This window comes from Eumetopias jubatus, unplaced genomic scaffold (genome assembly GCF_037043125.1).
Source record: "Eumetopias jubatus isolate StellerSeaLion01/CBP00866 unplaced genomic scaffold, mEumJub1_p1.0 scaffold_16, whole genome shotgun sequence".
NCBI lineage: Eukaryota > Metazoa > Chordata > Mammalia > Carnivora > Otariidae > Eumetopias > Eumetopias jubatus.
Genome location: NW_028274822.1, coordinates 3,826,374 through 3,847,500, shown reverse-complemented (window position 1 = coordinate 3,847,500; position 21,127 = coordinate 3,826,374). Strand labels below are relative to the sequence as shown.

Below are 21,127 nucleotides of genomic sequence, written 5' to 3'. Positions count from 1 at the left end.
CATGTAGATAAAGATCTGATTTTACAAACAGCATATTCTGAAGACAGGATTCATTTTAAACTCATGCTACTTACAGTTCCTGATAGAAATGGTTCCGTGTGCGGTAGTGTGGGTGCACATCGGGAGCCGAGCTCGGAAACAGGCTGCGGGGGAGACCCTGCTCCATGAGCTGCAGTTGCTACGCTCTGGGCAGCTCATGGGTACCCCCGTGCCCCCGTGTGCCCATGTGGAAGTGGGTAGGAGTCGTGGGCACTCCCCTTATCGCTGGGGAGACCCTGACTCAGGTAATAAATACAGGGCACTTCAGATAGTGTCTGGTCCAGAGAAATGTTCAATGAATACTACCTGTTATTAGTCAAGGACGTTTCAATCCAACTCATATTGCTGGTCGAGCAGATAGTCTATGGGTATGAAATGTTTACCCAAGAACAAGCAAATTATGTCTTTCAAAATAATAGTATATGATTAATCCTCCAAATAAATTTCTAGTGTGCCAAAAAAAGTTCTCTCTATCTGGGTGGATCATTATCTCAGAGTATATTTTATTCCCGTTTGGGACTGGATTTCAGTGTTGTCATGGAGAAAATGCTTCTGGTGGTCATGGCGGGCTCTCACACTTTCCACAGAGAATATGTTCATGTGCAAGTACCTTTTTCTTTTCAGGCTCCCTTGTAGGGATTTGAGAACCGTTAGCGGTCAGCAGCCTTTTTTCTACCCGTGATTTGGCTTTGCTAATTTCCACTGAATATTTTCGTTGCCTTTTCTTGGCTTAATCATTTTAACATGCCCAGCATTTCTTTGCAAATGGTCTCTTCCCCAGAACCAGTGGAGACAGAGAGGAACATGGAAACTGTGAAGTTGGGAGTTGAGTTTCCTTTAGCTGCTCTTAGTGAGAAAGGCTGTCCGGTGGGAACAGTTGGAATAGAATTTGTTTTGTCTTTTCTGTTCCACGAATGAATCTTTTATTTTCAGACCTTTGCCTAGAAACTATCGAAACTTGTACGTCCTCCAAGAATCCTACCTGCAGCTGGGGCGCTGGGTAGACTCAGGGCAACACACGTGGCCTTCGCAAGAGATCGAAGAGCAGATGTCTTAGACTGATTAGGAATTGCTGTTTGTTAAATTTCTGAAGAGGAAAGTAGTAACTAGTTTAAGGGCCCTGAGTCCCCCCAAAGAAGCCCCCCCACCGCCCAGTTATGTGTAGCATCCTTTTAGCCTCTATTTCGGATCTCAGGGAGAAACAATGTGCAGCATGCACCAGGCTCGCGCCTAGACTGCGACTCCAGCGCCTCTTCCATCGTTTTAGCCAAGAGACTGCATCTCCGGCTCCACTTAAGGATGCAGATGGAGAGTGAAATCCATTCCCCTGCCGGATTCACTTCTCTGGGTGCCCCAGGCATCCCGGGCCTGCAGTCTGCCTGCGCCCCATCCCTGGTGTGCTCAGTAATGCAGCAGGATTTTGCTCCACCAAAGTGTCACCTGTCTAGGTGAGTTGTGCCAGTGTCTGTGTGAAGTGACAGCCGTCTTTGAGCACCCGCATCTCTAACTGACTTCTCGTTCATCATTTGTGTTAGAAAGCTAACATTTTCGACAAAAGGTTGTTTCCTTTTCCCACACTTGTTTCTCCCCACCTCCTCCCCTCGCCCGCGCCCCTCCCCACTCTCTTAGCGCACCTGATCAAAACATCATCCCTGACAAAGGTTTCCTTCTGCAAATTAAATGAACCCACCTAGCCTGGGAGTTTTCATGAAGAAAGCAAGTGAAATGCGGATGTGCAAAGTTAATAAATCTGGTAACCGAGAGAACATTATTGAGCCTGGACAATATGATCTAGCGGTGTTCCGTCTCCTCACAGTTCCTGGAAAGAATGTATGGAAGTCAGTTCTGGGCCGTGATTCTAACATCTGTCCTGCCCCGTAATGGTAATTTGTAGAAGTAATGGAAACAGGTTAAATACCTTCCATTCTAATGTTGCCAGCAGGGATGAAAATGAACATTTCAACGGAATCATCTTGACAGGGCAGAGCGGGGAGGGGCCTGGACTGATTCACCTCCATGCCTTTGGTGGTGGAGCCCTAATGAGAATGCCCACACATATGCGTGTATAGTTCATTGGAGAGAGGGGAAAGGGCAAGGAATTCTCCGAGATTAGAACTGCAGCCCAGCCACGCCAGCGCGGGGCGCCGTGGCCCCCCACGCAGAGGTCTGCTCACTGCACGCTCTCCCTTCCGAGCGACCGAGGGGGTGAGGAGGGGCGGGGCTCTTTCCTCCTCTCTGGTGGGTGGCCAGCAAGGGGTGCCTTTGGCTGGCGAAGCCCAAGGGTGGTCTCACAGTGCTTCTAGAACCTGGTCTCGAAAGTGCGAAGGGACAGAGGGGAACCTATGTTTTCCTCCTTTCCCTGTAATTGTAAATGGTCAGCTTTTTGGGTGTTTTCTTCTTTGCCTAAAAAGTCATTTTCCATCCTAGTTGTCAAAGAAGAGCCATTTTATTTGAGTAGTTGGTGCTATTTCACCTTTTTTCAAAAATTAGAAACTTGTTCCTTTTCACTATGTTCTATACACATGACTCGACGTCTAGAGAAAATATCGGGGCGTCCAGCAAGAGACATGTTCAGTTATGCAGGTGTCCCATAATGTCCTTGTCAATTCTGCTCTGTGAACGTGGGTTAGTCGATGTGTTCTCGTACTGAAATGCTGAATGCGCACACTGTATTTTCCAGTATCACTGCCTTCCTCTGATCTAGACATTATTACTTCAGATCCAAGCGAGTTAAACATGGCAACACTGAGTTGGCTAGCCTGTTATATGAAATACCAATATCCGAATGATTCCAGATATTTGAATTGAGGGGCGGGGGGAAAAGCGGAGCATCTTTTATCTAAAGGGCACATCTTTCACTTTATATCAGGATATTTTGTTATCAGGTAGGTACAGACATGATGGGTGCTTGTTTCCTTGTGTGGATGGGTATTTTGAGTAACCTGCTAGATTTTGAAGCACGATGTAAAACTGACTTTTAGAAAGCAAGTCCAGTTCTGGGGAAAGCCTTTCTTCTCCTGCTTCAGCTTTTAAGGCAGGCAAGGCACCCACACTACTTTCTGTTCATCCACCTGAGGAGCAAGGTTCATGAGGAGGCGGAGTTCTGGAGCATTCACCTCCTATGGAATAGAAAACAGGAGGGTTCAGGAGAACACCTTTCTGTTGTGTGTAATTGGGTTGGAGATTAAGATGCAGGCTGGGGGTATATGAACCTAATTGCTCAGAGCCAGTGTTATTAAGACTCCAGGGAATTTGGAACTTTTCTACATTTAGCCATTAAAAAACAAATACAGCTGTCACTTCTCACCATTCTTAAAATGACTGTTGAATAGAGCAAATCTTGTTTTCTTGAAAGAAACAAAGATGTTTTTTTAAAAATGTTGGGCTGCAATTTGAGAAATAAAATTTTTATCTAATTTGCCAAAGATAAGATGTTTGTGCCTCATTGTATAATTACATTTGAGATGAAAATATTTTTTCAGACAATATGTGTATATTTACATTGTAAAGCAGCAGGGCACACATTGTTGGTGTCAGATTAAACTCTAACAGGGACCATATACATTGCCTTATGTCCACTTGCATTAGAATGCACAGAATTTCATGTTGCTTAAGATGACAGCACATCTTTAGGGACACATTGGCATCCAGAAGGCACATTTTATGACAAAAAATATTAACAAGTTTTAATTTTTTTTTTAAAGTGAAATCTAACCAAGATCTGGTTGTTTTGTTCCCATTTTGGGAACGATAAGGTCTATGTATTTTTTTTTATTCATTCACACATGCGTACACACATGCACACATGGACGCACACGCACATGCATGCACACACCTGCACATGTTTGCATGCACACACACGAACACCTGCACAACACAGTTCACATGCATGCACACACACACGAATGCATGCACACACACACCTGCACATGTCCACACACACATGCACACAAGAACACACACACATGCACACACTGCACACATGAAAACACACGGACATGCACACACACCTGCACACAGTCACATGCACACACGCACACAAGAACACACACACATTCACACAGTGCACGCATGAAAACACACGGACATGCACACACACATGCACACATTCATATGCACACACACACACACAAGAACACACACACACATGCACGCAGTGCACGCATGAAAACACACGGACATGCACACATACCCGCACACATTCACATGTATAGACACAATGCACACATGAACACATACATGCACACATGAACACACAGTGCACACCTGCACACACCTGCACGCGTTCACATGCACACACATGAACACACACACACGTGCATGCACATGCACATAGAGCTGGCAGCACCTTCTCTCTTGCCTCGTAGGTGCTGGTGTGTGCTTGTTCAGATGTTCTGTATGGCTGCTAGGCGTGTTCTCCCACTGACACCAGGACACACCGCGTGTGCTCAGAGTGTCACGCTCCACACCACGTGCTAGGCTCAGGAAGGGCGGGGGATGATGGCAAAGCTGTTTTGACACAAAAAAGTGGCAGAAGATGATTTGGAGTCTTTGTTTTATTTGATGGGGAGAAATGTCATTTATTTCTGTAAGTAATTGTAAAAGGAGAATTTTATACAGCAGCTACCATTTCCAAGCTTACTCATTCATCAGATTTTCACGAGGGGGTGGCGAGGGCGGAGGGGGACTGGCGGCGCCAAGTGGGGGGTTGGTGGAGCAGACACCACGGCGTGGGGCTCTTTCCTGTGCAGCAGTAGCTGCTCTCGTAAAATCTCCTAGGCTAAGAAATGGTATTCATTCCCCTTGTGAAGTATAGTGTTCTCATGGTTTCATCACTAGAAATAAAACAAATACTGTATTTTGGTACATTTGCACCCATGTGGATTTTTAGGAAGTTGTAGCTTGTAATGAAAACAAAAAATCATCACAAATAATTGCCTAAACTTAGGAGTTTTTATGAGTCAGTCTCTCTCTCTCTCTCTCCCCCTAGGTAAAAATTTTTACAAGGCATCTAGGAAAGCAATTATGAGAATTTACCGATAATAGTCGAAATAAACCCCATTATTATGATGAGAGAATGCTACTTTCAGTCATGGTAGTGTGGCTGTTCCTGTGATTCAGTCGCCATGTTGTTACTTGGGGGTTTCAAGGAAGTCGGGTGTTATGTGGCCTGGTGTTAAGCTTCCAGTCAGGTTTAGAAATTCTTACGTAGGGTCCTGGGGCTCCTGCTGTATCACAGTGGCACGGGATTTATGTCTGGCCACAGTGTACTTAAGGATAAAATCTCCCCTGAATTTCTGGTATGAGTCAGCCTGACACCGACATCTGCAAGTCTGTGTGTCTCCCCGCACCTGATGATGTCATTGCCCCAACCCCCCAAAAGTTCAAGTTCCCATGTCTCCTCTTCTGTCCTGTGCATTTGTGAGAATAAGACACTGGATTTGAAAGTGGGGACACACGTCTGTGACATGAGCCCTGGGTGGGGTGTGGAGGCTGTAAAGCCCTTTCTCTCCCTCCTCACTCACGTGTGTGTCCCAACACCCCTATTTAGGGAAGTTGACTCCCCAACAGAAGACGCGGTGGAGGAATTGGTGGGGGCGCACCGTGTCTCCTGGATGGGGAGATACTTGCTACTGGTTCTTCAGGATGGCTCTTGTGTATGGTGGGTAGTACGAGCGCAAATAGGTGCTTGAGCTGAGTTACATTTCTTGTGTTGATTTCAGCCATTTGAAGAGGTAGTTTGTGCACAAGTCTCCCCTCCTGATTTCCAAATGTCATCTGTGAGGATGAAACTGACCCTATCTGATCAAAGTCTTTTCTGGTGTCGGTGGTCAGTAATACCAGGTTGGAACCCGGTGTTTTGGGCCTGGTTTGCTGATGTTGGATTTGTAGGCCCAGACTCGTCAGACCACCAGAGAGCAGTGTCTGTCCTTCCTCAGTGTGGAGGCAGGCACCGAAAACACGCGATGTCCCCATGCTTGGCATCGGGCATGCACCTGTTGGCGATGGCTAGCTTTTTAATTCACGGAACAAGAGAGCGTGTGCACAGTTTAACAACATACCATCCAGTGGTAGTGACACATACCCGTGTTTTCCCAGGTTCATAGAAGAATATTTGACTTCTTGTTCTTCTCCATTTTAAGTTCCTTTTTAATTTTGCAAGGTTCTCATACATTTTTCCTCTTTTTCTTCCTGACATCACTGAAAACCAGTGAAAGTTTGTGGTCTCTGTGATCAGGTTTAAGCTCTAATTCATGCTTCCCCACTGGTTTGGGTGCATTAATATAATGGGCACAAGGATAATAGCGGGTGTGCTTCTTGGGAGGAGCCTCGAAAGGGGGTTTCTTCTTTCTCATTAACGCGACACCGCATTCTGGGGTGGCGAGGAAAAGAAGGAATTACAGTTAAAGAAGTTACCTGTGGATTCCTAATGAAAATTAGAGATGGGTAAAAATTACAGGCCATTGTGTTTACAGACTCTGCGGTTCTTAAAAATGGCTTCTATTGGGTTTTACATAAAGAAACGATTCCAGTATTAATTAGATGGTGTAGCAGCTCAGTACAATAGTGATTGGTACCAGGCAATTAAAATCTGCCAAAGCGATAGAAAATTTTTTGCTCCTATCACATATGAGCAAAAGTGGCCTTTCAGCTTTGCTTGGCAGAGTGTCAACCTTCTTATAAAAAATCAGAACTTATGTTTGTAAATTAACATATATCCTGCTTGTCTGTTAATGTCCTTTTCAGAGTAGGAAGGGAGGAGCTCTGTTCCTATACCTGCTTTCTCTGCATTTTTTATTTCCCAGTATATTCTAACTTTTATCAAAACCACCTGCTCTCTTGGTAACAGAGGTGAAGTAACTTTACAAGTGATCAATTATAAATTTTGGAAGGAAGTGTGTTTTGCAAGATTCCACAATGAATTGCAGCTGTACATTTATCACTTAGGTGTGTGTGAGACCCTTTTGTGAATTGGCCCCTTGGAGGAAATGTATTTTGCTATAATGGCCATCTGTTCGTGGATATCACATTTGCCGGTCTAAAACCGAGTTTGGTGTAGATAAACATGTAATTTGGTACGATTGCATAGTTTCACCAGGTGGCAATACGATAGCGAAGTTTGGTATTTACCGTAAGCCAGTAACCAAGCAGGGACGAGACCTGTGTTTGATATTTGTCACTTTTTTAAATATCCATTTTCCTTATTCACAGTCAACTCTCAGTTACGCGTGCTAATGAGGCAAAGAGCTTGGATAAACAAAGCTTCCCAGCCCGATTCTTGTCATTCATTTCCACCGCCTCCCGCGTCGGGCATCGGGCGTCGGGAGGAGCTGCTAACCAGGAACCCGCTTCTGCTCCCTGCGGGTTCCCACTGGCCTTCTGTGCTCTGTTCGCTGTTGGAAGGTGTGGTCATCAGGGGAGCTGCCGGAGGGCAGACAGAGGGGCCTGGGTGATGCAGAAGGACTAACTTCCTGAATGATTCCCTGGCCCGAATTTTGAGTCTGGTTGTTAAGTGCACCAGCTACCCAGTGCTAAAGGCCAGTGATGGGTCGGCTCTCATCGGGACAAACGTTCCTTATTTTGTTCTGACTGTTCAGAGGTTGGCAACAGCTTGTTAGGCGTGAGGCTAAGCAGGGGTGCCTCTGCCAGCTTAGGGGGACGGCCCCTGCATGCACATTTCCCAGTTCATTTTGCATCTGCAGGGTGTGAGGAGGACGCAGAGGGGCCGGCAAGCATGGACTTGGGCTTGTTGAAGACATGCTGCCACCGCACTTCCTAGACCTCCCCCCCGAGCCCCCCAAAAGACACCAGTAGTTGTCATTAATGCGGTTTGGGGAAACTGAGGCCCTGACAGGTGGGTGACTGTGTGTGTGGGGGCCACACTGTCCACAGGTGACTGGGCTGGGGCTCCTACCCGGGTGTCTCATCTGTCTGTCCTCATGTCAGGAAAATGATGGGCATCTGTCCTTCAAGAGGACACCACAACAGTGGCCTCATTTGCCTGGACCCTCTAGAGATAAGCAGGTGGAATGTCACCCTCCCCCACCTACCCTGGCCTCCAGGTCCAGGCTACCCAGGTCAGCCCTCTCTTCAGTCACCCCTTGCACACACTCTGTGCACCTGCCATGTGTGACAGATGCGGCTCAGGGGGCCTTGTCTTGAAAAGTTGGTTGGCCCATTCCTCCAGATACAGACGTGGTAAAACCAAAAGCCTCCTCCCCTGCCTCCCGCTGAAGCCCAGTTGTCTGGCTGGTTTTATCAGGCACCGTGGGGTGGGTATGGTGTGAGAATTTCCATCTTTAGGGCAGCCCTGCTGCAAGGTCCAGCTTTCTCATCCTCCCAAGGCCCAAACTCTTAAATTGAGACTCAGTAGGTTTTAGAGCCTTCTGAGGGCTCTGACTCCCGGGTGTGAGTGCTCTTGGCCTGAGCCCAGATTTGGAAGGCAGGAGCCATTGGGGGTGGCCCCAGGGGGCTTGAGCATTGCTTTTAAAGGGCCAGGTCAGTAAGCAAGGCAGAGAGGGTCAGAGCCCAGCCCTGGCCCTGGGGGAGCCTCAGGAAGGTCCCTCCATCAGCTGCCCAGGGGTTAGGTGGAGAGCAGTGGAAGATTAGGGGTCCTGTGCGGGTGGGTCCTGGCCGCTGGTGAGCACACAGGAGGTGCTGCTCTGGGAACTCTGTGTTTATTGTCATCATTAGTGCTGGGGCCTTGGAGCGAAGTCAGCCCTTGAAAGTTCTGAGAATGGAGGGCAGAGGGGTAAGGGAGGCTGGCTTGATCGCTCACAGAATCAATCTGGAACATTCCATGGGCTCCCTCACGCCTTCGTTTGTGTGGAAGCTGAATCCCTTACACCTGTTACAGGCTGTGGCCATCCCATGTGACCCCGAGTGTCCTGACCTGCTCCTCGCCTGGCGGGCCGGTGGAATCCTCCCCTGGAATGCAGATTACCAGGTTGAGTGGATGTGCTATCTTCAGAAGTCAATTTTACCCTGCCAGTTTCATCCTAGGAGGGGGCAGGAAGACAACTCTAGGGTCAGAAGGGTGTCACAGCGCGGGCACAGGGCAGGTGGCCCCCGGTTGCCCCTCTGGGTCCACGCTTCCCCCGGCCCCTTGTATGTTAGCATTGAAAAGTGAACTCATCCAAAGAATAGGTCAATGGGCTAAAACAACATGGTAGAAGAGCAGAATAGCTGGGGAGTATCAACTTACCAGGACGGATACACTGGACGAGTAGATGGTGAAAGTGTAAACCCTAATGTTCTAAAACAGGAACGTTCTGGAAGGCTCAAGCGATGCAGCATGGTGACTGTTGATCTGGCGGGCTGAGGACCGACGGAGAGGCCCTGCCACCTGTGCTCGTCCGTGGGACTCGCTGGCCCTCTCCAGGGGGAGGCAGGACAGGGAACACCTGGGGGGCGCATAGTCCAGGAGCAGGAGACCCTCTTGCCAACCGCAATCCCTCTTACCAGAACCCAGATACATCTGCACCCCTCACTATTCCTGCCTCCCCTTTACTTTTTAACGTGTTTTGAAAAACAGTAATTAACCAAGCCCTGTGCATATTTCTGCCCCCAGGCTGAGCCCTGCCCTTCCCGGGCCCCCTGTTCCCAGGGTCTGGCTAGTGGCTGCTAGGTGCTCGCCACAGGGTTGCTACCAGCTCTTTTATTCCAGAAACAGTATGAAGAGGCTAATCCTTGTTTGCTGAGCTGAAAACACCAAAGAAGATTTTGAAGGTAGAGATATTTATCAAGAGCCGTGTCACTCAACATAACCCATGGATATTCATTATCTAGAGAAAAGCCACTATTCTTTTAAAAGAATTTTTCCCTTATACCATGTATGCAGTATTTGTTTTTAGCTTTTTTCTCTTAAGGACTTTCCCCCTGTCATTAAAGATACTTTTTAATGCCTGAATAACAGCCCATCCTCGGAATAAACTACAAATCACTGAATTATCTTTTATTGTTGACGATTTACAGCGTGGCACATTTTGTCTGGAATGAGACTATTAAGGACATCTTCGTGCATAAAGCTTTTTCTGTATTTCATACCGTGTTCCTGGCTATACGTCCAAAAGTAAAATTATTGGACCTAAGAGTGTCCACATTTCAGACTCTCTCCTTTTGCTTCTTTGGTGAGACGGTCTCCGTTAGACATGATGACTGGCGCATGAGAGGTGTTCTAAATACTCACTTCGGAATGGCTTTGGGTCACTCACGTCCACGGCATTTACTGGATGTACTCCCTGGTGTGAGATGGCTGACAGATGAAGGAAATCAGCTTCATCCCGAGGTGGCTGGATGGAAGGACCTGCCCGGGAGTCAGGTAACCCGGATGTGGGTACCGCCTGGTTCCTTCCCTATGGGACCCGGGGAAAGCTGCTCGGCTTCCTCGTCGGCAGGACAGGCATCTCGGTGATGCTGCCCCAGAGGCTCGTGGGGTAGAAGATGGTGATAAAATGAGCACGCCCCCCCCCCCCCCCGCCACCCCGAGCAGCAGGCAGGGTGGCCTCAGCAGCGTGAGTGGAGTGAAAGCTCACGGTCTAAGAGGATGGGCAAGTAGACATCTCTCAATCCTTCGGGGGGATGGGGGATTTTGGCAGGGATTAAGAGAGGCGTATGATGGAGGTGACATCTGAACCTCCCCTTGAGGATAAGTGTTGTTCACAAGGTGGGAGTTGGGGGTCCTGCCCTGGACCAGGTTGCACCCAAGGCTGGACATGTGGCAGGTGGAGGGGTCCGCCTGGGGATCCGTAGCCTCGTGCAGGACCTGGCTTTCGCGGAGGTTTTCACTCTGGGATTGTGAGCGTGGGCCGGCCCAGAGGAAGAAGGCTGCAGGACAAGACGGCGAGGCCCGGCTGGAAGGCTCTGCAGCGCGCGCTGGGCAGTGTGGGATTCTGCATCATGGAGGCGGGGGCAGTGCTGGATGCAGGGCTTGGGAACAAGGACAACGGTCGCTTTTCTGGGATGGGTCACTTGTTTGGGATGGTTCATAACAACTGATTGAGGGGATTCCTAGTTCAGGAGAAAGTGTGCTGTTATTTGGGGAGGGGACAGGGGGAACATTCTGTTTGCACATAATTGACTTGGGAGTGTCTGGAACACTCACATCACGACAAATTCATGTCATACCAGTTGGAGCTCCTTCTGTGTGCCAGACACAGGGCTGGCTCTGAAAACATGCGGGAAGGCATGACAAAGGCCAGGCTTCAGGTGCCGCCCCCTGACGGGCCTGTGACCAGCAGACCCCGGGGTGGGGGTGGGACACAGATGCAGGGGTCATAAGCTTGCGCTGGAAGACTCCTGGAACCGGTGAACACCGGCCTGAAAGAGACCAGAGTGCGATAGGCAAGAGCCACGGGAGGGGTGGCTGGCGGCAGCCGGTACACTGGCCCAGGGGCAGGAGGGTCAACACGTGCTGTCCCAGCGGCGTGGCTGGGGCAGGAGGGACCTTGACGCTGCCTCCCCACAGGGGAGCTTGGAAGGTGGGCATGCTGAGCCCAGGTCAGGGAAAGCAGGTAGGATCCCGGGCTTCAGCTTAGAGTGTGCTGGGGCCCCCTTCCCGTGAGTCCAGCGAAGCAGGCACGTTGGGGATCCCTCCCAGCCACACCCTACCTCCTGGAACACCATGGACGCAGGATCCAGGTGGGGGAAAGGCTCGCTGAAAACCCATACCTCTTAGGAGGGTTTCCTTGCGGAAGAGGCTGGGGGTAGCTCTGTGTGGTTCTACCTGACACTCTGGTAATGGCCACACTGGGGGTGTGGAGTTGTCCATGAAACTCATCGCAGCTCAACCCAGGAACTTCCGGGTGTAGACTGGACGGCCTGAGGAGGGATGGAGTCTGGTCTGATGACACTCCGCTCCACCGGGGCCAGGGGAGGGAGAGCCCGAGGGAGGAAGCAGAGGCCAGCTTAGTCATGTCTGTGCCGTTCCAGACCTGGAGAGGCCACCTCCCAGGGTGAGGGCCAGTGGGCGGGCAAACCCTAGCGGTGGGACAAGGGATTTCCCATCCGGGGTTCCCAGAGCCGAGACAGAAGTCCTTTCTTTATTCCGCACACACGGATGGGTGCCCACCGGCGTGTAGACAGTGGGCAGCCCTGCTTCCATCCAGTGAGGGAGACAGACCAGCTGACAGGTGACACAGGGGACAGACCCAGAGCAATGGGCCTCCCACGCTGAGCCAAACGGGTTCAGATTAAAAGCTTTCCTTGAGGGACACCCGGGTGGCTCAGTCGGTGAAGCATCTGCCTTTGGCTCAGGTCATGATCCCGGGGTCCTGGGATCGAGCCCGTTGGGCTCCCTGCTCGGCAGGGAGTCTGCTTCTCCCTCTGCACGCCCCCCTCCTCCTCCCCCCTGCTTGTGTGCTCTTTCTCTCTCTTTAAAACAACAACAGCAACAACAACCCTTTCCTTGAACTTAGTTTTAATTACTTGCTGGGGCATGAATGTTGCTTTCACAGAAGTGGACAGCCCAAGTCTCGTAGGCAGCCTCCTCCTGTGGACCCGGGTTTGTGGAGCTGCCTGTGGGCGTGCCACTGGAGGTACTTGGGGACGGCCCCGCTGGGCCGGTGCCGGTGCCGGTGGGTTCACGCCTGTACCTTCCCATGGACTCTGCCCTGCCCAAATGCTTCAGAGCCTTAGCTGCCCCCATCAGAATCCACAGAGGTGGACCTCGGGGCCCAGGCCCAGCTTGCAAAGAGGTGGCAAGGCCGCCTGGGGCCCTTGGCTAAGGACCTGAGCTTCGAACCTTCGGAACCCCGGACCGTCCTAAACCTTTAATAGTTATAGACAAATGAAGATGACGTTCAACTCGGCAATCTTTTTTTTCCTTCTGAGCTTTTCCTTTTACAGGAGGGCTGTAGGATTGTCTGGAGCATAATCCAGATGCCAGTGTGTATAGTTAAGTCTCCTGCACTAGTGGTTATTTTCCATGCTGGAGGGAAGGTACTAACTGTAATGGCCCCATTTGTTCGTGGACGGCTCTTCTGTGTGGGATTCAGCTGTGAACCACGTGAACGTTCATGCTCAGCTGGCTTCATACCAGCGCCAGGGGTGGGGATGGGCCCACGGTGTGTGCAGGGGTTCCGAAGGGTCCAGCTGGAGAGGCTGACCAAATGACCGAGTCGGTGGGATTCCCCGTGTGTGTGCGTGCGCGTGCGTGTGCATGGCTTGTGTGCGTCCTCGGGTCACTGTGAGTGCTCGTGCCCTCGAGTGCTCGCCTCTGCCCCAACCCGAAGCCGTCTGTTTGCGGGTGCTGGTACTCCCCTGTCCCTTCCTCCTGCGCCCGGCGTCCAACCCTTGGGCAGCTGGGATGTTCTCCGTCTCTCCTCCCAACCTTTCCTGAAGACGCGTGTGCTCTTTGCCGCATTCCCTTAGGATCAGGCTCTGATAACGTGGTAATGAGTGATCATATTTAATGAGACACCCCTCTCGCATCATAGCAGTGCATTTTTCTAGGGGCTTCCTGGAAAATATCTTAACCCCAAATTTCCCAAGGCGTGCATGGAACACGAGTTCGGCTCGTTGTTTCCTCAAAAACAAAAATTAAAAAATTTAAATAAAATTATGTTGGTCAAATAAGTTAAGAGGTGGTGTGGGCAGTTAGTTCCCCTTGGGAATTAACAAGACTGGTCAGCTATTAAAGTATCTAAAATGTCCTGAAGTAAAAACAATCGGGTTTCATCTAACGATTTATGTGCCCTCCAAACCGCTCAGTCATGGGACACCTGTCAGTATCCTGGAGTTTTCCTCTGGAAGGTGACGCCTTCAACCCCAGAAGTCGCTCTGCTGCGCACATGTAGCCTGAGGTAGGCTGTCGGAGCGCATACATACTGGCTCTGTTAAAATTAAAAAAAAAAAAATGGGGCGCCCGTGTGGCTCAGTCATTAAGCGTCTGCCTTCAGCTCAGGTCATGGTCCCAAGGTCCTGGGATCGAGCCCCGCATCGGGGTCCCTGCTCCGCGGGAAGCCTGCTTCCCCCTACCCCACTCCCCCTGCTTGTGTTCCCTCTCTCGCTGTGTCTTTCTCTGTCAAATAAATAAATGAAATCTTTAAAAAATTTAAAAAAAGTTTTTATTGTGGTAAAATATTCATCACACAAAAGTTAATATTTTAACCATTTTGAAGTGGACAGTTCCATGTCATTAAGCACGTTCACACTGTTGGACCACCATCCCCACCATCTGTCTGCAGAGCTTTCTATCTTCCCAGCTGAACCTGTGTGCCCACGAACCACGGCCTCCCCCTCGCCCTCCCTCAGCCCCCACATACCCCATGGCTCTCTCTGTCCCTGCGAATGGGACTCCTTATCACAGGTGCTTCATCTACATGGAATCCTACAGTACGTGCCCTTTCCTGTGTGGCCCCTCTCCCTGCAGTGCCCTCCAGCTTCGCCCACACTGCAGTGTGCATCAGTTTCCCCACTTTTCGAGGCTGAATACTATTCCATCGTGTACGTACACGTATTTGGTTCATCCATTCATTTGTCCACAGACATTTGGGTTGTTTCCACCTTTTGGCTCTTGTTAATAATGCTGCTTTGTACGACTGTGTGGTGTCCCCATGCAGGTGATGTCTGCACTGTCCAGGCAGGGGGCCGAAGGTGCTATATTTTGGCCTTCTTTTTGGTGAAGACCAGAGTGTTTTTTATCGCTGGCCTTTGAGGAAGCTCTTTATTTACAGAAGCCGCTATGCTACTGTCTGTGGAATATCTTGCCCTGCAAGTTGACAGGTCCCACCTGATGGGGAGGCATGACGGACCCGCACGTCACTTAGGGAAGGAACAACCCCCAGGAGGAGGTGGCCGGGCTCCCCCTCGGGCCCCGCTGCCCCGCTGCCCCGCTGGGTTGGCCAGACTGATGTTTTTAAGAAGGGGCAGATACTGGCCCTTTGGTGGAGGCTGCTTTGCTGGTTGTGTTCAGTCGGGAGGAGAGGGGTTACTGTCCTGCTGGAAACCTTATTTACGCAGGAGCTGAAGACGGGGTTGTTCCATAAAGCAGGGGGAGCCTTGCAGGCTGGGTGCTTGGCTGAGAAACATCTTTTTAAGGATATTGTAACTGCTGGGGAGGCCGCGTCCTTGAAGATGATTTATTTCTCCTCACTGTGTTTCATTTGTCTCTCCTAGCTTATGTTCCTGAGGAAGAACTGAAGGCAGCAGAAATAGATGAAGAGAACGTGGAGGAGGTTGGGCTGTCCCTGGACATCCCGGAAAGCGACTACGTGTGCAATGAGGACACGGACATCAAGGAAGCTCAGAGCTACCAGAACTCCCCCGTCAGCACCGCGACGAACCAGGACGCTGGCTACGGGTCGCCCTTCAGTGAGAACAGCGACCAGCTAGTCCATTTCCAAAGCTCTTCCTCCAGAGAAGAGAAGGAGGATCCACAGGGCCCAGACAGCGTCTCCTACCCCCAGGACAGCTTGGCACAAATCAAGGCTGTGTATGCAAACTTGTTCTCTGAGTCCTGCTGGTCCAGCTTAGCTTTGGATTTGAAGAAGTCGGGTTCGACCACCAGCAGCAGCGATGTGGGCCAGAAGGAGAGCTCCACCCCCGCCCCCACGCCCCCCGCCAGCACGGCGGGCACCACGGGCACCACGGCCAGCACCCCCAGCTCCGGTTCGGGCTCCGGCTCCGGCACCAGCGGCGGCGGCGGCTCCGGGTACGACTGGCATCAGGCCGCGCTGGCCAAGACGCTGCAGCAGACGTCCTCGTACGGGCTGCTCCCCGAGCCCAGCCTCTTCAGCACCGTGCAGCTCTATAGGCAGAACAACAAACTGTACGGCTCGGTGTTCACGGGCGCCAGCAAGTTCCGCTGCAAGGACTGCAGCGCCGCGTACGACACCCTGGTGGAGCTGACCGTGCACATGAACGAGACGGGGCACTACCGTGACGACAACAGGGACAAAGACTCCGAGAAGACCAAGCGGTGGTCCAAGCCCAGGAAGCGCTCGCTGATGGAGATGGAAGGCAAGGAGGACGCCCAGAAGGTGCTCAAGTGCATGTACTGCGGCCACTCCTTCGAGTCGCTGCAGGACCTGAGCGTCCACATGATCAAGACAAAGCATTACCAGAAAGTGCCTCTGAAGGAGCCAGTGCCAGCCATCACCAAGCTGGTCCCTTCCACGAAGAAGCGCGCCCTGCAGGACCTGGCGTCGCCGTGTTCCCCCGAGCCGGCGGGCCTCGCCGCCGACGCCGCGCTCAGCGAGTCGGCCAAGGACCAGAAGGCCGCCAACCCGTACGTGACGCCCAACAACCGCTACGGCTACCAGAACGGAGCCAGCTACACCTGGCAGTTCGAGGCCCGCAAGGCGCAGATCCTCAAGTGCATGGAGTGCGGGAGCTCCCACGACACGCTGCAGCAGCTCACCGCCCACATGATGGTCACCGGCCACTTCCTCAAGGTCACCAGCTCCGCCTCCAAGAAGGGGAAGCAGCTGGTGCTGGACCCCGTGGTGGAAGAGAAGATCCAGTCCATACCTTTGCCCCCCACCACGCACACGCGGCTGCCGGCCTCCCACATCAAGAAGCAGCCCGACTCTCCCGCGGGCGCCACGCCCTCCGAGGACAAGAAGGAGCCAGAGAAGGACAAGGCGCCGGCGGCTGGCGAGGCAGAGAAGAAGGTCAAGGAGGAGAGCGAGGAGGCCCCCGAGAGGTTCGAGCCCACCGCCCTGTATCAGTACCTCCGCGAGGAGGACCTGGACGACAGCCCCAAGGGCGGGGTGGACATCCTGAAGTCCCTGGAGAACACGGTCTCCACGGCCATCAGCAAAGCCCAGAACGGCGCGCCCTCGTGGGGCGGCTACCCCAGCATCCACGCAGCCTACCAGCTGCCTGGCGCCGTGAAGCCGCTGCCTGCGGTGCAGAGCGTGCAGATGCAGCCGTCCTACGCGGGGGGCGTGAAGTCACTGGCCTCGGAGCACAGCGCCCTGCTGCACTCCCCGGGGAGCCTCACGCCGCCGCCGCACAAGAGCAACGTGTCGGCCATGGAGGAGCTGGTGGAGAAAGTCACCGGCAAGGTCAGCGTGAAGAAGGAGGAGCGGCCCGCCGAGAGGGAGAAGGGCTCTCCGGCCAAGGCTGTGTCCCCCGTGGCCAAAGAGAATAAAGACTTCCCTCGCGCGGAGGACGGCGGCGGCGGCGGCGGCAAGGCGCAGCAGAAGAAGGGCCCCGAGGCGGAGGCGGGGAAGGCCAAAAAGGAGGGTGTGCTGGACGCGCACACCCCAAACGGCACCGAGCCTCTGAAAGCCAAAGTCACCAATGGCTGTAATAACCTGGGCATCATCACGGACCACTCGCCGGAGCCCTCCTTCATCAACCCGCTGAGCGCGCTGCAGTCCATCATGAACACCCACCTGGGCAAAGTGTCCAAGCCTGTGAGCCCGTCGCTGGACCCTCTGGCCATGCTGTACAAAATCAGCAACAGCATGCTGGACAAGCCGGTCTACCCTGCCACCCCCATCAAGCAGGCGGACGCCATCGACCGCTATTACTACGACAACAGCGACCAGCCCATCGACCTGACCAAGTCCAAAAGCAAGCCCCTGGTTTCCAGCGCGGCCGACCCCGTGGCGTCGCCTCTCCGCGAGAGCGCCCTCATGGACATCTCCGACATGGTGAAGAACCTCACGGGCCGGCTCACCCCCAAGTCCTCCACGCCCTCCACTGTGTCGGAGAAGTCCGACGCCGACGGCAGCAGCTTCGAGGAAGCGCTGGACGAGCTGTCGCCTGTGCACAAGAGGAAGGGGCGACAGTCCAACTGGAACCCGCAGCACCTGCTCATCCTGCAGGCCCAGTTTGCCTCGAGCCTGCGGGAGACGCCGGAGGGTAAGTACATCATGTCGGACCTGGGCCCTCAGGAGCGCGTGCACATCTCCAAGTTTACGGGGCTGTCCATGACCACCATCAGCCACTGGCTGGCCAACGTGAAGTATCAGCTGAGGAGGACAGGGGGTACCAAGTTCCTGAAGAACCTGGACACAGGGCATCCTGTTTTCTTTTGCAACGATTGTGCCTCTCAGTTCAGAACTGCTTCTACGTACATAAATCATCTAGAGACACACTTAGGCTTCAGCTTGAAGGATCTCTCCAAGCTGCCACTAAATCAGATTCAAGAACAGCAGAATGTTTCAAAAGTCCTGGCAAACAAAGCTTTGGGCCCGATAGGGGCTGCCGAGGACGATGTGGGCTCCACATTCCAATGCAAGCTTTGCAACCGGACTTTTGCGAGCAAGCACGCAGTCAAACTGCACCTTAGTAAGACCCACGGCAAGTCCCCGGAGGACCACCTGATCTATGTGACGGAGCTGGAGAAACAATAGCGCCCAGGTATGCGAGGGACCGCGGCACATTGCACTACACGTTGTCTTTGTACTGCACTAGGCCTGGCTGAGCCTCCGAAATCAGCCTTCCCTTTTGTTGCCGAGCTGGCTGTCTGGACCTTGGTTTTTCTTACACATATTTTGTAGTTATATTTATATGCTCTTTGTCCGATTGTGCATGTTATTTTTCTTTTTCCGTGAGTCAAAGTCTGACCTTTATTTTCAACATCTGTTCTTGATGTTAAGCTATCTTTTGTAGGAAATAGTGGGGCACACTACTCAGAGACATTTATTTAGCAGAAAAGAAAGACACAAATAACAATGATAAAAAGACATCCTAAAATTACAAAGTTGCCATGACAATAAAGGTCATAGAACCTAGTAGTGTCAAATTTAACCCTTTGAGGACTGCAATTGCATTTCTGTGCCTTTCACTCAAAAAAAAAAAAAAGAAAAAAGGCTTAAAGGCATTTCATTCAGATCAAAAGCTGTGTCAGACACAAAACTTATTTAATAATTAAAAAATGAGCTTTTTATATGCAGAACTGGTTTGTGAAGGAAACATGCATGCAGCTGTTGGAAGATAGAAAGTTGTCTAGGACTCGTGGGGTTAGGAAGCCACAGTTTTACACATTGAAGACAAAAAAAAAAAAAACCACAAAACAAAAAAACCCACCAGTACCACCACCACCACCACCACCACCACCACCACCACCACCACCACCACCACCAAACACCCCAGTTGCCACTATGCCCAGACCCTCTGGATGCTGAAAAAAATGCCACTTTCGGCAAAAAAAGTATGCAAGCTATTATTTAAAAACGTGTACAAATGCTATTTCTTTTTTCCTGTAAAATACTGCGGTTTATAGTTATTTACAAATGTAAGCTTTGGTATAAGCTGACCTTTCTATAGCTGCATTGGTAAATGAAAAAAACATGGGGCAAACGGAGTCCTTTCCTTGTAAATTGCCAGCATCAGCTTAAACCCCCTATATGTTACATATCGTACCATTTTAATCTATTCAACTTTCTTTGTACCTTCTGGCTGTATGCTTTCTCTTTTAACTTTTTATATTGTCATTTTATATTAAATTTCTGTGTATATAATGTAAAACCACAATTTTTGAATAAAATTTAGTTCCTGCAGCTTGATTTAAATAGAGAAATTTTACTGGCACCTGCATCTTTCCAGATGCATGTATATCAGACAAAAATAAATAAATGAAAACAAAGCAAGCAATGCACTATTAATTATACATTTTGATGTTCTATCATTAATATTGTACAGTACATTTTGGTTCACACAATTAAATCCACTGTTTTCTCAAATGTAAAATAAACCCACAAGCAGTTCTTGATTTACATAGATTGTCATGTCGTCATTATATTGCCTTCGAGAAGTTATTTCGGCAGCAAGAGGTATTGCTCATGCGATCAACCAACAAAAATTCTATTCAGAATCCTCGTCTCATGATTTGTGTGCCAACGTGCTTCCTTCACATGATAAGTATTGCATTTTTTTCAATGATAATTAAAATTGTTAACTCTGCTGGGTGCCACGGATGACTGAGTTGAGCCACTGAGCGATGGCTCTTCTGTATCGACATGGACTGAGGTGCTTCATTCAGAGGATCCTTGTGGACTGTTTGAAGACGTTTACAGTTATCCGTAGTGTGAATCCAGGGCCGCAGTGAGGGGATAGAAGGGTACGTCTTGCTCTAAAGGCAAAGACCCTGGGGGCCTTGGAACTAGTTCTGTGTTGCTCCAAAGAGGAAAGCCTGATTTCTGTACTTTTGACACTGCACAGTTTTGGAAAACTGAGCTGCTCTGTGCTTCCGTGTTGGGGACCCATGTGCCTTCCGTGGGTCCCTCCGGAGCACCGAGGGGCTCCACCGAGGACACCACCAGGACTCCTGGCATGTGAGCCAGTGACTCCGGAGCCCTCAACTCCAGGGCTTACTGCTTCTGTCTGCATTGAGGGGAACACCGACGTCAAGGACCCCAGCCTCTTTCCTCTCCAGAAGTACTTCCTGACATGAGCAGGAAAATGTCTTTTTCTACCTTTTGCTTCAATTTTCATAAAATTATATCCCGAGAAAGGTTAGAAGGCACGGCGCTCCGCTCAGAAGCCGCAGAGCGCCGGCCAGGGCCAGGATGGCTCTGTTTCTGCTAATGACTGGAGGAGGGGCAGGTCGGGGCGCCATGTTGACACAGTCTTTGTGCTGATGCCCAGAGCGCCAGGGAGGCTTGCTACAGTTTTTCCCACTTTTTTCACTGGTAAATAGCTCTGTCCTTTAGGAGCTTCAGCCATTTAGACATTTCGGTTCAATTACTGGGCGATTATGTACTTTGGGCTCAAGGGGTGACAGAGAAGAATCACAATGAGGCCTATGGCAGGAGCATGGGGTCTTTGCATAATAATCCTGTGAAGTCATATCTGTTTTACCACAAGCCCCCAGGCACGTGGTTCTTCGGGTTCCCCCTGCGGCAGAAGAGTCAGAAGAACAGGGCAGTGGCGTGCAGCGAGGTCGGAGGCCCAAGCAGGGTCCGCTGGGTTCCGTCCCCGCGGGCAGCGGCTAAGACGTTTGGAAGCTGCTCGCACTCGAGTCCTGACCGCTGCGGCTTGGGCGCAGAATTTGGGTTTTCCTTCTTATTTTCTTCTTTTTCTAATTCACAATCACACTGCTATCTTGTCACCCCCCCCCCCCCCGGTTGTCATGGACCAGTGGATGGGCGGCTGAGTTGTCTTGCTACTACTAAAATGGTGGTCCTAGTTC

The 21,127-nt window shown here is 51.1% G+C and overlaps 1 protein-coding gene across 1 annotated transcript in view; it reads left to right on the top strand.

Moving 5' to 3' along the window:
• TSHZ1 (teashirt zinc finger homeobox 1) overlaps positions 1 to 18,824 on the top strand; it is a 75,118-nt gene extending 56,294 nt beyond the window's left edge. The window contains exon 2 of the mRNA XM_028102964.2: positions 15,157 to 18,824. Within this exon, the coding sequence (XP_027958765.2) occupies positions 15,157 to 18,347 (3,191 nt within the window). The 3' untranslated portion in view covers positions 18,348 to 18,824. The remainder of the gene's footprint in view (positions 1 to 15,156) is intronic.
• Positions 18,825 to 21,127: the final 2,303 nt, after the last annotated feature.